The sequence below is a fragment of the Bos grunniens genome, chromosome 3 (assembly GCF_055505025.1).
Source record: "Bos grunniens cultivar Pamir isolate PY7600 chromosome 3, Bosgru_T2T1.0, whole genome shotgun sequence".
Classification (NCBI taxonomy): Eukaryota; Metazoa; Chordata; class Mammalia; order Artiodactyla; family Bovidae; genus Bos; species Bos grunniens.
The window spans coordinates 50,812,578-50,831,572 of NC_141167.1; the positions used below are offsets into that span (position 1 = coordinate 50,812,578).

General features: G+C 36.3%; 1 protein-coding gene across 1 annotated transcript in view; it reads right to left on the reverse strand.

Annotated features, from left to right (window-relative positions):
• Positions 1 to 2,068: 2,068 nt before the first annotated feature.
• LRRIQ3 (leucine rich repeats and IQ motif containing 3) overlaps positions 2,069 to 18,995 on the reverse strand; it is a 56,815-nt gene continuing 39,888 nt past the window's right edge. The window contains exons 4-5 of the mRNA XM_086390589.1: positions 15,632 to 15,765; positions 2,069 to 2,719 (exon numbers count right to left, since the gene is read on the reverse strand). Coding sequence (XP_086246715.1) covers positions 2,713 to 2,719; positions 15,632 to 15,765 — 141 coding nt within the window. The 3' untranslated portion in view covers positions 2,069 to 2,712. The remainder of the gene's footprint in view (positions 2,720 to 15,631; positions 15,766 to 18,995) is intronic.

Below are 18,995 nucleotides of genomic sequence, written 5' to 3' on the forward strand. Positions count from 1 at the left end.
GTTTTAAGCCAGCTTTTTCACTCTCCTCTTTCAGTTTCATCAAGTGGCTCTTTAGTTCCTCTTTGCTTTCTGGTGTCATCTGTATGTCTGTGATCATTGATATTTCTCCCGGCAATCTTGATTTCAGCTTGTGCTTCATCCAATCCAGAATTTCACCTGATGTATTCTGCAGAGAAGTTAAATAAGCTAGGTGACAATATACAGCCTTGATGTACTCCTTTCCCAATTTGGAACCAGTCCATTGGTTCTAACTGTTGCTTCTTGACCCGCATACAGATTTCTCAGGAGGCAGGTAAGGTGGTCTGGTATTCCCATCTCTTGAAGAATTTTCCACAGTTTGTTGTAATCCATACAATCAAAGACTAGCATAGTCAATGATGCAGAAGTAGATGTTTTTCTGGAACTCTTCACATTTTATTCACAACTCTTCTAAAAAAAATTCTTCTTGGCTTACAGGTCATACTAGATTTTACCTATAGCCTATATTTTGCAGACCCCTGCTCTATGTCACATTCTGAAACATATATATACGTTCAGAAAAACATACATACACACATTTCTATTTTGCTTAGAGACTTCTGGGGAGAATTGAAAATACTGCATATCAGTTCAGTTCAGTTGCTCAGTCGTGTCCCACTCTTTGCGACCCCATGAATCGCAGCACTGCATATATGTATGTATACACACACAGACACACACACACACACACACACACACACACACACACACACATGCTTCCCAGGTGTAATGAATCCATTCACAATTACTTCTCAGTAGTAATTAATCCACCCACAATGCAGGAGACCTGGGTTCAATCCCTGGGTTGGGAAGATCCCCTGGAGAAGGAAATGGCAACCCACCCCAGTGTTCTTACCTGGAGAACCCCCATGGACAGAGGAGCCTGGCGAGCTACAGTCCACAGAATCACAAAGAGTTTGTGTATATATACTCAAACCATTGAATTGCCACTTTCTTCTCCAGGGTATCTTCCCATCCCAGGAATGGAACCTGTGTCTCTGGCATCTCCTGCATTGACAGGTGGGTTCTTTACCACTGAGCCACCTGGGAAGCCCATATGAGAAGTTATTGACTCGCAAAACTTAAAAACCCAGGGGTAAAGTTCCAGGCTTGGTTTGTTTGGAACCCAGTCCCATTTCTCTCAAGTTTACTTGGCTCACTCTTCTGCCATGTGTCAATACTTCCCTAAGCAGGTGTGTCTTACACCAGAAAAAAACATAATAATCCAGGAGGTAGAGAATAGATGATACCTGATGCTGCTGCTGCTGCTAAGTCGCTTCAGTCGTGTCTGACTCTATGCGACACCATAGACAGCAGCCCACCAGGCTCCTCTGTCCACGGGATTCTCTAGGAAAGAATAGTGGAGTGGGTTGCCATTTCCTTCTCCAATGATACCTGATAACCAAAAATAAAACAAAAAGCTTGTACCTCATGCTACTTTGGGTTAAACCTGAATTAACTCCCATGAGCATGGAACTAGTATGGACTTGTTGCTAAGTCACTTCAGTCATGTCCAACTCTGTGTGACCCCATAGATGGCAGCCCACCAGGCTCCCCCGTCCCTGGGATCCTCCAGGCAAGAACACTGGAGTGGGTTGCCGTTTCCTTCTCCAATGCATGAAAGTGAAAAGTGAAAGTGAAGTCTTTCAGTCATGTCCCACTTAGAGATCCCATGGGCTGCAGCCTACCAGGCTCCTCCATCCATGGGATTTTCCAGGCAAGAGTACTGGAGTAGGTTGCCATTGCCTTCTCCGCTAGTATGGACTAGGCAGTGTAAATCTACTAATCCCTGTAGACAATTCCTGTAGGCAAAATTTTCTTCTGCTCAGAATGATTTGGTCCAACCCTTGTATCTTAGTGTCTGATTTATCTTATTCTTCACAATGGTGAGGGGTGGAGTAGGTGTTAGGTATACAACAAGAAGGTCCATTAAAATATATTAGGTTGGTGCCAACTTAATTGTGGTTTTGGGCTGTGAATTTCAAATTGTTGTAAATAGGTTCAAACATATTTCTTTATTAATCAAAATAGGAACCATTACAATCAATACTTTTCTGCCAACAAGAAATGTTTATTTATTCCTGTAACATAAAATTCTGGGCTTTGGGATTCAACAAACTCTTCAAAGCATTTTCTCCATTTTACTAGTTGTGGAAGCATTTTCCCTGCAAAATGTTGTCAAGATGCTTGAAGAAGAGGTAGTCCATTATTGTGTAAAATCCACTTTTTTGTCCCACATCACAATCTGATTGAGAAATGGTTCGTTGTTGTTGCAAAGAATAAGAGAAGACAACATTTCCAAACAAGATTTTTTTTTTAATTTTAGGTCAGTTCCTGCGGCACCCACTTACTGAGCTTTTTCACTTTTCCAATTCGCTTCAAATGCGAAATGACTAAAGAATGGTCAACTGTGAGTTCTTTAGCAACATCTCATGTAGTTGTAAAAGGATCAGCTTCAGTGATTACTCTCAATTGGTCACTGTCAATCTACAATGGCTGACCATTATGCTCCTACTCATCAAGGCTCTTGTCTCCTTTGCAAAACTTCTTGAAACAACACTGCACTGTATGTTTGTTATCAGTTCCAGGGTCAAAACACGTTTTAGATGTTGTGAGTTGTCTCTGCTCCTTTATGCCCCATTTTGAACTCGAATAAGAAAACTGCTCGAGTTTGCTTTTTGTCTAACATAATTTTCAGAGTCTGAAGTACATATAAAAGAAACAGCAAATAATAAGTCATTAGCAAAAAAAAATATAAAGCAAGAATTGTGCATTCAAATGATGTATAACATAACCACATTAATTAAGAACGTATTCCAATATCAAAGGCAAATTTCAACAAAGGAAAAACCACAACTACTTTAGGAAAGGAATACATCAAGGCTGTGTATTATCACCCTGCTTGTTTAAATTACAGGCAGAGTACATCATGTGAAATGTCAGGCTAGATAAAGCACAAGCTGGAATCAAGATTGCCAGGAGAAATATCAATAATCTCATATACGCAGATGATAGCAATCCTGTGGCAGAAAGCAAAGAGGAACTAAAGATCCTCTTGATGAGAGTGAGAGTGAAAAAGCTGGCTTAAAACTTAACACTTAAGGGGAGATGTATGGAGAGTAACATGGAAATTTGTAATACCATATGCAAAATAGATAGCCAAAAGGAATTTGATGTATGACTCAGAGAACTCAAACAGGGGCTCTGGGACAGGCTGAAGGGTGGGAAGTAGAGGGGGATGAAAGGGAGGTTTGGGAAAGAGGCGACATGCATGTACCTATGGCTGATTCTTGTTGATGTATGACAGAAAACAACAAAATTCTGTAAAGCAATTATCCTTCAGTTAAAACGTTTAAAAACAAACAAATAAACAAAAAAACCCTGAACATTCAAAAACTAAGATCATGGCATCCAATCCCATCGCTTCATGGCAAATAGATGGGGAAACAGTGCAAACAGTGATACATTTTATTTTCTTGGGTTCCAAAATTATTGCAGATGGTGACTGCAGCCATGAAATTAAAAGATGCTTGCTCCTCGGAGGAAAAGCTACAACAAACCTAAACAGCATATTAAAAAGCAGAGACATTACTTTACCGACAAAGATCCATATAGTCAAAGCTATGGTTTTTCCAGTAGTCATGTATGGATGTGAGAGCTAGACCATAAAGAAAGCTGAGCACCAAAGAATTGATGCTTTTGAACTGCAGTGTTGAAGACTCTTGAGAGTCACTCGGACTGCAAGGAGATCAAATCAATTAATCCTAAAGGAAATCAGTCCTGAATATTCATTGGAAGGAATGACACTGAAGCTGAAGCCCAATACTTAGGCCACCTGATGTGAAGAACTGACTCATTGGAAAAGACCCTGATGCTGGGAAAGATTGAAGGCAGGAGGAGAAGGGGATGACAGATGATGAGATGGTTAGATGGCATCACTGACATGATGGACATGAGTTTGAGCAAGTCCCGTGAGTTGGTGATGAACAGGGAAGCCTGGCGTGCTGCAGTCCCTGGGGTCACAGAGTTGGACATGACTAAGCTACTGAACTGAACTGAGTACCTATTTAGATATCAACATCAATATCACTTTCTCATACATATATCTACCAAATCATCAATATGTACATGAAATATATCTATGCCTCCTCAAAAGGAGAGAATTCAAAAACACTTCTAACACTGAATATGGGTGTAAGTTAAGGATCCTTGACAATTCATGGTACAACAAGTCTGGATAAATATTATCCACCCCCAACCTACCTACCCAATATATAAATGCATATTAAAAAATCACAGTGACTACAGATGAATATAAAGTGGTTACTGGACCAAAACATATTATCATAACCTGACAAACAAGAATAGGCGGGACTTTTTGCTGGGGCAACAGAGTTTATCCCTGGTAAGTATAGTTAAAAGCATTCCATTGTGCTTTCATATAGGCACTTCCATGAATATTGTCCTCTCCTTGAGATGAATTATAAGGATATCTTAAAGATGTTAGTGTAGCAGAAGACTATGTCCTGAGAACTGGAACACTGAATGTGCCAAAGGGCTTAAGAAAATCTGCATTTTAAAATAGCTCTAGATTTATCTGGCCACTCCATTCCCTAAACACTCAGTAAGCAAGTTCATATTTTTAATGCCCACCCTTTAAATCAAACAACTTTCTCGACGTAAAAAAAACCTTTCTGCCAGCATGAAGACATTCTTCTCTGCCCTCCTGACAGGATTAAGTTTAACAACTTACTTCAGCTAGGCTCTGCCTTGGGGTCCACTAATATTTATTTATCTTCAAATCAAAGGCTCTACCTTTCTACTGAGGTTTACTAGTCTTTGACCCAGAAAGAGAATGTTTTACAGAATATACTAGTTTCTTCTAATGTCTTACCTTTCCAAGTCCTAACTTTATCTTGGGGTAAATACATCTTCTTTTCTATTTGATAAGACTCTCAAATGGCAAACGTTTCATCAAATTGAATCCCAGATCATGGGCAAAAAAAGACCATTCTTAGCAAAGTTGTATTTTCCTCCTTCACTGATTTCATTTATACACATTTCAAGTTAATTATTATATGCATATTTCTTAAAGTAATCTACTATTAGAATTAGAGAAGAGATAAGCAAAATGTTGATGATACATAGGACCACAAAAGTAATCAAAATATTCAGTATCTGTTATTTTTTCCTACTAATCCTCCTAATTTCATACCTTCTGTAGGCAAAAGTCAATCTATAATATAAATAAAAATTTAACCAACTATTTCTCAACTATATAAAGAGAATGACCAACTGCCCAGCTCAGGACAAACAATTTATCACCATTCTCTTTTCAGTTTAGCCATTTTACAATTTGAAATCTCTTCCTTATAGTATCAACTTCTTTTTACACATAACAGTAAAAAGCTCAAACTGGTACAAACTTCAAGGGTAATATCAGGGTTAGGGTATAATTCAGGTTTTATTTGGGATTCCAAATAAATTTCTGTAGGTCTGCTCAGTCACATAAACTAATATATCTCTTTACTGTTTATACTAGTTTGTCTTGGATATTCTTTTATTTCTTTTTTTTTTTCTGTTCAACTATTTTGGATACATGTATATGTATAGCTGAATCCCTTCACTGTTCATCTGAAATTACCACAATATTGTTGATTGGCTATACCCTAATATAAAATGTTTTTGATCTTCTACTTCTTTTATTAAGATAATCAAATCAATCTTAGTATTGATAAAAACAAGCTTTCTTATGTCAGAAATTACTCATCTGGGTGTGATGTGTATAGTCAAATCAGCTCAAATCATATTACATATATTGAGAACAGTTAAATACAGAGGACACAAGTAAAAGACTGATAATATATAGGAACACTGGTGTTATTTGTATAAATGAGTACTCCTTAAATTTTGTCAACTATAAAATATTTTACAATAGGTCATTAACATTGTTGGAATTACCAATATCTGTTTATTTATGTGAGTTTATTTTTAATATTATTAAGAAACATAAATTTTAAGAATATAGAATGCATGAGAATGGATGCTTGATAAGAGTCTTTTTACTGTTAAATAAAGTGTAGAGAGGTAAACTATGTGGCAATTATCTTTCTCATAATGTAGAAACCTATGTCAATTTATTTTTTAAAATTTTACTTACTTTAAAAAATTCTTACATTCCTTCAAATTTAAACACAAACTAAAGCTTCAGTGCAAGAGATAAGATATAAACTTAAACCCAACTTTCAACCTCAGGACATTTACTTCACTCAGATAATCTTGACCTTTGGTATTACTTGTAGGCTTGGGTATTACAAATAGAAAAGAATGTAGCATCTCATCAGGAAGGTGGTTATAATGAGAAACTTTCGTAAAAAATCTAGTATCAAATGAAGTGCACCTCCTGTGCACCAACATCATTATTCCCGTCACTCTAAAAATTTCCAGAATAAAGTTTCCATCATGGACCTACTTTGTCCAAAGAAAGGAAAACAGTCTTTACTGAAAAGTTTTAAAAGCAATGTATTCCTCACATGACCTGAGTAATCTGTAAAAACTGGAGATGATCCTTTTCAGTTTCAATAGACACTTAAAAGTAATCAAAGCATCCTCTATGGAAAAACAAATCTTCATAACAGAGTATCAAAGGAACAGTTCCAAGGAAATGAGTTGGAAGTTCCAAGGAATATGAGTTGACCTTCAAAATTAGAGTGGACAGGGAATGATGCACAGTAGGTGAAATCCATAATAAAAGCAGATAGAAGAATCAAACCCATAAAGACAGCAACAACTAGAATTACGAACTACTGAAATAAGTATGCTTAATGTGTTTTTAAAAATAAAGGGAGATTAAAAATAGGAGAAAAGAGCTATTAAGAAAACAAAATCAAAAAGAGAACCAAACAATACTTCTACCTATTAAAATATATAATACTTAAAATGAAAATTTCAATGGCTAAATAGCAGATTATATATCACTAAGGAGAAAATTATTCAACTAGAAGATCAATCTAAGGATCTTCTGTATAGGATGCAGAATAGAAATAATTATAAAATAAATATTAATAGACATTGTAAATTTGTATTTGTTGTATGATTTAAGAATATTCAATTATATTTTAAAGGGAAAGAATAAAAACATTTAGAACAGGCATAGCTCATAAGATGCCAAGTATAGATACTGAACAAGCAAATGAGAGATACAAGTAAGATTCATAAGGTGTCTCCAGTATACATAGTAAGGTAGCAACCTGAAAAACACTATGTAATAAATGAAACAAGTGTGTGAAAAATACTGCCATAAAGGAAGGAATAAAGTATGGAAGGACTAAATAACATTTTAGAACATTCATAAAGCATTTATTAATTCATCTTCAGAGGCACAGCTATGGCTCCCACCAAATCAATCATCCATCAGTAACCTAACACAACCTCCTGCACGCTATACCCAAACATGCAAATAAAACTCATCACTTCTTGGCAGGTTGTCAGTTACTTAGTTCATAGCTATGGTGAGGAACACTTGCTCCTATATCTCTCTAAAAAGTCAAGAGTATGGTGGCTCCAATCATTTTCTGGCTGTTGAAGACCTTCACTCACCTCTACTCTTATAACCCAACCACAGAGAAAGCCTGATGGAACAAAGTGGGAAACAAGATAAATGAACACTGAATAATACATGATTCAGACAATGCAATCATTTCACCTCACTTGTACTCACTTCTTTTCCATTTTTCTCCCTTGTTTATTGCTATATGTTTTAAGTAGATAAGTAATCTGATTCAAGCATCTTAATTTGATCTCTGAGGTTTTTTATTCTGTGAGCTCTGAAACAGCCTGCCTGGTAACTTACTTGGAGGCTGTCATAGCATCTAGGTAACTTTCCACCACTACAGCTGGCAATGAGAATGGGATACAATTAAAAGGCATCCTAAATAAATTATAAGAGAAACAAGATCTTGCTTCACAAATGAACATTCAAATCAAAGCAATATTTAAGCGTCCCTGATATAAAAGAACCACTAAAACTTACCCATAATACAGAATAGAGAAGAAACCAAGCCAGAGATTAGAAAATAAAATCAGAACAAAACTCAATGGACAGCTGATTATTATCTCCAATTAGACTCTGGGATCAATAGGAAGAAATCCTAAGCCCAAGGGTGTTACCAAATGTCAAGTTAGTCTGTGACCACGACCTCTGTTCCAGTCTACCTGTTAATTTACTTACAGACACCACTGTAAAGAGGGTAACTTCCCATCATAAGAAAAATGGGGAAAATGGGGAATATAGATGTTTTGAATAGATTATCAATAAATAAAAGAATGTCTGGAAATCATCCAGAATTGATAAAGGAGAAATCAATCCCTAGATGCATAAAGCCAGCAAATATTAAGTTGCATAATAAAAATAAAGTGATTTTTAGAATTGTCAAAGAAAACATCTTCAGAAAAATATCAGAAATACCTTAGATTTAAAAGTAGTAAGAGGGAAAAGAAAGATAACCTGTAAAGGAAAAATTAGCCTGATAGTTTACTTTTCAATGGCAACAATGAAAGCCAAAAATAGTGAAATTATATTCAGTGAGCTAAAGGAAAATATCTATCAGCCTAAAATTAGAATCTCAAAAGTATATATCAAGTTTCATAGAGGGAAAAAATTTCCCTATCTCCATTCTTTTGTTTGTTTTAGTCTATAATTTTAGAGTGATTAAATAATATTTAGTGATGGTCAGCTATAATTTCATCTCTAGAATAAAATACTAAATATCTCACTTTAGAATAAAATTAGGAGAGTTTAACTGATTCTAAACAGGGATTTAATAAATGTTCCTATTTGTGCAGCACTGGTTCCTAGTATCATTAAATTCTAATTATGCCTGTGTTTTGCAATATGAATCACAGCTTTACTCTTGGGCTTCTGATATAGTCAGGATAAGCTATAGCAGACGTTGGCAAATTTTTCCTTCAAGAGCCAAATACAGATAGTAAATATTTTAGGTTTGTGACCACTACAGTCTGTATCTTAGCTATTCAGCTTTTCCATTATAGCTTAAAAAGCACATTGACAGACAATATATAAAAGAATGGGTGTGACTATGTTCCAATATAATTTATTTACAAAATCAGGCTGCCGTTCTAGGGACCATAGTTTTCTGATCTCTAGTTGTAGACTTCTAAGATCTGCAAAGTCAGTTATACATACCTATTTGCTTCTTACTTTGCAAAATTTTGTTGTTGTCTTTCTCTTCGCACTTCTCTTGCCCTTTGCCTTTCTAAATCCTCACATTATCAGTTAAATGGGATTTAGAGAGTGAGCAGAGGCAAACTGAAAGACCAGCACAATATTATTTCTCAAAGTATGTGTTTTAAAGGAAAACTCCTACAATTTTGTTTAGGAATGCACTGCACATACAAATCAATTTAGGAAAAACTGACATTTTTATTACACTGATTCATTCAATGTCATAAAAATGATATAGTCTTATATTTATTTCCATCTTGTTCTATCAGTAATGTTTGGTAGGTTTCTTTCTAGAGGTAATTCACATCTTGCCTTTCATGTATCCTTAGTACATGGTTTATGACAGCTTTGGAAGAGTACTGCTCAGATCTCCATGAAGAAGTCCCACTACGAGGAGCACAGGTGACTGACAGCCCCAGCTCTTGCCTTTTTTTTTTTTAGATCCATCACTACACTTTTGCCAAGGCTATTCCCAGTCATTGACTGAGGAATTGTAATAGAACTGGCCCATTTCTACCTGATGCAGGATTCCTCCAATGGTCAAGCTTTGCTCAGGGATCACCCACTGGTCTGGCCTAGATTTTTTCTGAGTTGTGCTGCTGAATTCTTTCTGCCCAATTCATTGTCTCTCTCCCTTCACAGATTAGCATAAAAGCATGAATATGTTTTCCCGCCTATTCCTACTTCCTCCTCTTTTGTTTGTCAAAGGTATTACTACCAATAAATTTCTTGTACACCTAATCTAGTTTATGTGGTGCCTCCTGAAGATCAATCCAACAAGTAGTGGGGTTTTTATACTAGTATAAATGGTAGATTTTAATTTCATTTTCAAGTTGGTGATTGGTACTATATATCTAAATAATATTGATTTTTGTATTTTTATTAGCTTTCACATTCAAAATTATAACAGCTATAAGAAATTATAATTGTTTCTTCCTATCTAATCTTTTATCTATTTATTTTCTTTACTTTGTTCCACTAGCAATAGTTCCAGAGCAATACTAAACAAAAGTGCTAACAGCTGACACCCTTGTTGTTTTTCCCTAATCTCAGGGAAATAATTCCAAGATGTCACTAAGTATTAATAAATGTGTTAAAATATACATAATTAGATTAAGAAAGTCTTTTAATCCTAGACTGCTAAAAGTGTTTTTCTTTTTTTAACCTTATATGAGTGCTGAATTTTATGTTTTTTGTGTAGACATTAAGATGATTGTATTCAGGCAGTCCTCACTTTACACAGAACTACATTAATTAATCCCTGTGCATATCAGAACTATACTGTCATTCTGCACAGTTCTATTGCATATTATTTTTCCTATTACTGAGTAACAAATTGCACAAACTGTGAGCAGTCTGCATTCTTTCTTATCTGGAAGCTTAAGGGAAAACATCTGCTTCTAAGCTCATTCAAGTACTTGGTAGAATCCAGTTCCTTGTGTAGGACCAATGTCCCCTTTTTCTTGCTGGTTGTTGGTGGACGGTTACTCCTAGCTCATAAAGTCACTCTCAGGTCATTTGAATGTGGTCCACTCTACCTTTAACACAGCAACAGTACATCAAATCCTACTTACATTTCAACTTTCTCTGATAGCCTGTTCTGCTATCCGTCAGAAAACACTCTGTTTTTAAAGAGGTCATTTGATTAGGTTAAACTAATTCAGAAAATCTATCTTAAGGTCAACTTATTAGTAAAGAACCTTAATGACATCTGCAAAATACCATCTGCCATGCAATATAACATGATCATGGGAGTAACAGCAGGGAACAAAGATCACATGGGCCATCTTGGAATTCTGCCTATCACAAGTTAGATGAGATCAAATCTCAGTTACTTTAGAAGCTTGAAAAATAAGAGTACATTCAAAGTATGCACAAATTTTAGTTAATGTGATAACGAAGTGAGAAACACTGAGACTCATATACTATTAATGTGATTGGTTTCCTAATGTTAAACTAACTTTTTATTCTTGGAATAAACCTATGTTGGCTATATGATGTTAACCACTTTGCATACCTCTATATCTAATTTTCTAATATTTTACTTACAATTTTTACATGTGCATACATAAGACAGCCTGAAGTTTCCTTTCTTATAATGTTCTTGTCAGGTACTGCTTTTTAAGTTATGCTGATCTCTCAAAACCTGAAAAGTATTCTCTTCCCACTCTTTGGAAATTTTGGTTTAAGATGCTGTTAAACATTCCTTAAATGTCCAGGATAATTCACCAGTAACCTAGAATTGAAGTATCTTCGTAGGAAGGATTTTAATAATGGATTCAGTTATTTTAATGTATGAATGACTATTCAGCATTGTGATTTCTTCTGTCAGACTGAAAATTGTGGTGCTTCAAAGAATCTGTCCATTTCACATAGATTATCAAATTATTTGGCATAAAGTTATTCACTGTGTTCCCTTTAATTTCTGTGGATCTGCAGCAATGTTGTTTTTTCATTCCTTATCATGGTAAATTGAAATTTTCCTTCTGTCTCTTTGTTAGAGCAGTCATGCTGGAGCTTTATCAATGTATTACTCTGAAAATAACCAATTCTTGGCTTTATTGATATTCCTTCACATTTTCTCATGTTCTTTGTATCCTTGTTTTATATTTCATCAGTTTTTCATACTATTTTTATTATTCCTTCCCTTTTACTCTCTTTGGGTATAAATTTTGCTACTTTTTAATCTTTATGAGACAGATGCTTTAGTCACTAGGTTGCAACCCCATAGACTATAGCCTTCCAGGCTCCTCTGTCCATGTGATTTCCCAGGCAAGCATACTTGAGTGGGTTGCCATTTCCATTACCAGATCTTCCTGATCCAAGGATCAAAGCAGTGTCTCCTGTCTCTCCTGCATTGGCAAGCAGATTCTTTACCACTGAGTCACCTCGAAAGTCCTAGATCCTTAATATGCCAACACTTTTTTTCCTTTTTAATGTATGAACTCTTGCCTGGAAAATCCCATGGACGGAGGAGGCTGGTAGGCTCCAGTCCATGGGGTTGCTAAGAGTCGGGCACAACTGAGCGACTTCACTTTCAATTTTCACTTTCATGCATTGGAGAAGGAAATGGCAACCCACTTCAGTATTCTTCCCTGGAGAATCCCAGGGACAGAGGAGCCTAGTGGGCTGCTGTCTATGGGGTCACACAGAATGGGGCACAACTGAAGCGACTTAGCAGCAGGCAATAATTACACCTTTTCCTTTCAAATACACTCTGACAAAAACTGGTAAATACCTTCCAATTCAAATATTTCCTTTTAGCCTTTATCAAAGAAGCCAAATTTCTTTGTCAAAGAAACCCAAAATTCTCCAAGCCAGGCTTCAACAGGTTCAGGTGAACCATGAACTTCCAGATGTTCAAGCTGGATTTAGAAAAGGCAAAGGAAGCAGAGATTAAATTGCCAAGATCTGTTGGATCAGAGAAAAAGCAAGAGAGTTCCAGAAGACCATCTACTTGTGCTTTATTGACTATGTCAAAGCCTTTGACTGTGTGGATCACAATAAACTGGAAAATTCTTAAAGAGATGGGATTACCAGACCGCCTGACCTACCTCTTGAGAAACCTATATGCAGGTCAGGAAGCAACAGTTAGAACTGGACATGGAACAACAGACTGGTTCCAATTAGGGAAAGGAGTACGTCAAGGCTGTATATTGTCACCCTGCTTTTTCACTTATATGCAGAGTACATCATGAGAAACGCTGGGCTGGAAGAAGCACAAGCTGGAATCAAGATTGCTGGAGAAATATCAATAACCTCAGATATGCAAATGACACCACCCTTATGGCAGAAAGTGAAGAGGAGCTAAAAAGCCTCTTGATGAAAGTGAAAGAGGAGAGTTTAAAAGTTGGCTTAAAGCTCAACATTCAGAAAACAAAGATCATGGCATCCAGTCCCATCACTTCATGGGAAATAGATGGGGAAACAGTGTAAACAGTGTCAGACTTTATTTTTCTGGGCTCCAAAATCACTGCAGATGGTGACTGCAGCCATGAAATTAAAAGACGTTTACTCCTTGGAAGGAAAGTTATGACCAACCTAGATAGCATATTGAAAAGCAGAGATATTACTTTGCCAACAAAGGTCCGTCTAGTCAAGGCTATGGTTTTTCCAGTGGTCATGTATGGATGTGAGATTTGGACTGTGAAGTAAGCTGAGCGCTGAAGAATTGATGCTTTTGAACTGTGGTGCTGGAGAAGACTGTTGAGAGTCCCTTGGATTTCAAGGAAATCCAACCAGTCCATCCTAAAGGAGATCAGCCCTGGGTGTTCATTGGAGGAACTGATGCTGTACCTGAAACTCCAGTACTTTGGCCACCTCTTGCGAAGAGTTGACTCATTGGAAAAGACCCTGATGCTGGGAGGGATTGGGGGCAGGAGGAGAAGGGGACAACAGAGGATGAGATGGCTGGATGGCATCACTGACTCAATGGACATGAGTTTGAATGAACTCCAGGAGTTGGTGATGGACAGGGAGGCCTGGCGTGCTGTGATTCATGAGGTCGCAAAGAGTCGGAAATGACTTAGCAACTGAACTGAACTGAACATGTTTGTAGATATAAGATATAGATAATTATACAGACAACTTCAATACAGTATTGCAAATGTTGATAATTCAAGTATGTGATGTACATTGTAGGGGCCAATATCCCAATACTTTGCCCTAATCAAATTAGGAGCAACCAGAAGATTTTAAGTTGGTGAGTAAGATTTGATTTGTAATTTTGAAAGATTAGTCTGTGAATGCTGTAGTAAATGTAATTGGAAGGGAGCAAGAAATTCAAGGAAAAATTGTTTCCTATGCAAACAAATAGCACAGAGAATATGAGGTAGAACAACAACAATAATAATAATATTAAAAAATATCAGCTATTAAGAATGGAACATTTGCATTTGCCAGATACTATGTGGGTTATATTCATGACTTCAATTCTCACAAGCAAGTAGAAAATTAAGTACTGCTATTAGCCCCTGCTCTCTACCATTTATTACTAATGTATCAGGAAACTCAGGCCCAGAGTAGGTAAGTGATACACCTAATGGAACAGCATTTTAAAAAGAAAAAGAATTAAAATCAGTCTGTCATGAAGCACTGTGATATATTTTTACTACTGACATTTCTCCTCACAAAGCTAATTCAGACTCTCTTCTTGTCTGCTGAATTTTCAGATTGTTTCCACGTAGAAGGTTATTATCTCATGGTACATGAATATCAAAGGAAACCTTGATTCTAAGAGAGAAAAACTCAATCCCAGGGGCATAAATTAAAGACAGATCCATTTAATTAGATGTTTATTTCACATAAAATACATACAATTTAACTGAAACATATGAGATAGAAAAAATATTTTAAATAAATATGTACGTGTTAGCAACTGCCTGATTTTTTTCACGTCTTTTACTCCAAATCACTTTACTTTTCTTCATTCATAAGCCCAGTCTCTCCCACAGTTTGGCCTTTGTTAGAGAAGTATATGGAATCTCATCGTCAGAAGTTTCAGGCACTGTATTATGTTCAGTTTTGCCTTTCATACTGGTCTCTATCAGGGCTATTGCCATCTATGATGTAGTACATGCAGGCTAACACAAGACAACACTGCCTCTGCCTTACCACAGAATGGTGAATGCCATTTCAGTGAAACTTCCTAATCTTTCTTTCTCAAGGAATGTCTGTTTCCCAACTCCAGATCTATTTAATCCTACCTGTATTTCAGGGCCATGTTCTGTTTCTATCTTATGAACTCTACCATTTAGCATCTGAAAATAAGCTTTAGGAGAAAGCTCATTTCTTTTTCATGTGTTTAGTGTTTTGCATGACTAACACAAATACACTGATGACACAGTATCCTATCTTCCCTCTCTCTTATAGGAAAAATTTTCCTGTATTTGTAAAATGTCTGCGACTGAAAAGGGATGCACAGAACAAAGAGAGAGGAAAAAGTATTAATCAAAGGATAATGTAGATTAAGGCAGTAGCAGATGTTTTGGCAAAACTATCTTCATATCCAAACAAATACAAAATCCTCATATATTAACAGTTTGTACTTTTTTCTTATATTGTACATGGCTTATATTTCCATTATGTCCCATTACATAGAGAAATTTAATTTACATTTTATACTAATGCTTTTAAGTTTAATTTAAAACACTATCAGAATTACTCAAGATTAATAAAAACATTATTGACTAGTTATTTATATGGCCATTTTAAAAGAAAAAAAGAGAGTCTGTGATGTTTTTCTCAAAGTTATTTTAAATAGTCTATAAAGTACCAGGTTGATAGGGAATACAAAAATGCATATTATTACAGAAATGACTTTTGTCAATTATCTTTTAATATTTAAATAGTGAATAAAATAAAACATACCTCATTTTTTTCCGAACTAAGAAACCACGTGTCCATCTTTGAATAATCAAAACTGGTGAGTTATGAGCCAGAATTTCATTAATTTTTGAAATAATGTATTTGATATTATCAATTTCATCTTCATAGGTTGATCCCTGTATAAAGAAAATTACTTAATATTCATATTTCATGAAAGTATTTCCAAAAGATATTTTAAGTTGCTAGTCTGATGGTATAAACTATTAAAACATTCACAGGTGTCTTATACACATAATACTTAAGTAACACATACATTTTTCAAATCTATTTTTATTAGATCATAAGATCAAGAATTAGTAGCACAAAATAATTTCAAATCTTTACACAAAATTCAAGATCAATGAGGATAACTTTTTCCATTCTAGATTCTTCTATCTGCTATCATAGGTATAAAATTTTTCCCATAATCATGTTGATCTCTGAAAGGTAGGGGAATGAATAGATATCCAAAGACCCTTAAAAGTATTCTGTGAATCATCATAGATGAAACTGATATATGTTGGATTTATAACAACTTGCAGCAGTTCAAAATTTTGTTGCATCTTAACTAGATACTTTACAGTAAGACAGTACATTCCCTGGGGGAAAGACTTCTATATTATCTTTAAAAAAATTATCTCTAAGATATTGGTCCTGTATATTTTTAGATTTTGGAAACACAGACTCCTATATTTTCATAAATACATGATAATGAAATATAACTACGAAAAATTTTGAAACATTGTGAGAATTACCAGAACACAACACAGAGACATGAAGTGAGTAAATGCTGGCCACCCCCAAAAAATGGCACTTATTACTTGTTCCATGCAGGATTGCCACCAATATCAATTTGTGATAAAAAAGCACAATAAAATGAGATATGCCTATAAACTCAACTTGCCCAAATATGAATCCTCCTCCCTAACTTGCTTTCTCACATGCTATTAGTGAATGGTAGTACTGCCCATACAAACCTAATCCAGAAACCCTGAACCATCCCAGGCTCTCTTTTTCTCTTACTTCTTCATATCCAAATGTTGCTAGCTCCAGTATATTCAATATCCCAAATATCTGATTTCTCTCTCTTCTATTCTCCACCATTGTTTTTTTTGAATCTCTTTATCACTTCTTTAATCTACTAAAAATGTCCTGATAGCAGAAATAATCCATATTCCCTACTCCTTCCATATCATAATATGCACTATTGCAGTATGATTTTCAAAATGCAAAACTGATCATACGGCATTTTTGCTTAATATATTTCACTGATTTAGTATTGAAAGATGAATTACATATTTCTTGACTTGGCATACAAAATCCTTGATCTAGTCCCTTCTTACCTTCACAGTATTATCTTCCTTCACACAACATATAGTACCGTCCATTCTGGCAAAATCCATCCACTTATATTTCTGAAAATGGCCTGATAAACCTCCATGCTTTTTGCATGCCATTCCCATTTCTTGACTGTACTTCTCAATTTCTTGTCTCATTATCTTAGTATTCTGCTGACTCAGTCTTTTCCTTCAAGAAGTCTTTCTTGACATTGATTTGAGTTTAATATCTTTCTACAATATTACCCTGTGTTATTTGTTACACTTGACAATGTTGAATTTTACGTAAGCCCTGTAAAACAGCCTTGTTTTCCAGGGTTCCTAGAAAACAATGAAGGTTAAGAAACCTACTTATCCCTTTGTTTCAGGAAAATGTAATATAAAGAAGAATCCTTCCATTATATTACTTAGATTATACCCATGGATGTCCCTCTTGTTCATCTTTAACAAGGCCCTGACACACATTCTCTAAATTCCCACTCTTTGCCTATTAAAAATTTGTTGAACTACTTTGTTTACACTGAGCAGTTTGAATAAAATGCCTTCTGGGTAAGACTCTTTCTTCCAGTAGCTTGAACTTTGCCCCACCTTCTGCCTGAGCCAGCACATAACCCCTCCTTAATAGTTAATCATGAAAGGGACTCCTCTCAGGGTAAAATGTCAGGCTCTGTGAGCCCATGGACACAAAGATTCCCTGCCTGGTTCCTCTGTCCATGGAATTCTCCAGGCAAGAGTACTGGAGTGGGTTGCCATTTCCTTCTCTAGGGGATCTTCCCGATCCAGGAATGAACCCTGGTCTCCTGCACTGCAGGCAGATTCTTTACCAACTGAAACACTCAGTTCAGTTCAGTTCAGTCGCTCAGTCGTGTCCGACTCTTTGCGACCCCATGAATCGCAGCACGCTAGGCCTCCCTGTCCATCACCAACTCCCAGAGTTCACTGAGACTCACATCCATCGAGTCAGTGATGCCATCCAGCCATCTCATCCTCTGTCGTCCCCTTCTCCTTCTGCCCCCAATCCCTCCCAGTATCAGAGTCTTTTCCAATGAGTCAACTCTTAGCATGAGGTGGCCAAAGTACTGGAGTTTCAGCTTTAGCATCAGTCCTTCCAAAGAAATCCCAGGACTGATCTCCTTTAGAATGGACTGGTTGGATCTCCTTGCAGTCCAAGGGACTCTCATCAATTCTTTGGCACTCAGCCTTCTTCATAGTCCAACTCTAACATCCATACATGACCACTGGAAAAACCATAGCCTTGACTAGATGGACCTTTGTTGGCAAAGTAATGCCTCTGCTTTTGAATATGCTGTCTAGGTTGGTCATAATTTTCCTTCCAAGGAGTAAGCGTCTTTTAATTTCATGGCTGCAGTCACCATCTGCAGTGAACTGAACCACTAGGGAAGGCAAAAATATTTTCTGTTCTATTGTCAGATCATGCCACTTCCCCTCACCTTACTTTGTTGTTCAGTTGCTCAGTCGTGTCAGACTTTTTGTGACCCTATGAACTGCAGCACACTAGGCTTCCCAGTCCTTCACTATCTCCCAGAGTTTGCTCAAACTCATCTCCATTAAGTCAATGATGCCATCCAACCATCTCATCTTCCATCACCCCTTTCTCCTCCTGCCCTCAATCTTTCCTAGCATCAGGGTCTTTCCATTCTACTTAGCCACACCATTTCTTTCTAGCCTTAATCCCTCCTCTAAAAGAAAACTTCTTTTTAGCCTTTAAAGCAAAATATCACCTTTAAGATGCTATAGACCTTAACAGAAGCATTCTCCTTATTGCAATAATATTCATTTGCCTATTGCAATAGCCCTTATCCCTCCATTGAGATAATCCTTTTGTAAAAGTCTTTTAAGTTCTGATTTGTTATTTTATTTGATAAGCTTATGCTATAAAGCAATTATTGGTCTGTCCGTCCCACTGCAACATAAACTGACCAAGTGTAACACCTCTTTCTTTATACTGAATCTCTATGAGTAAGTAAGCTATCTAGTTTGTAACTGGCATTCAAATATCAGTTGACTAT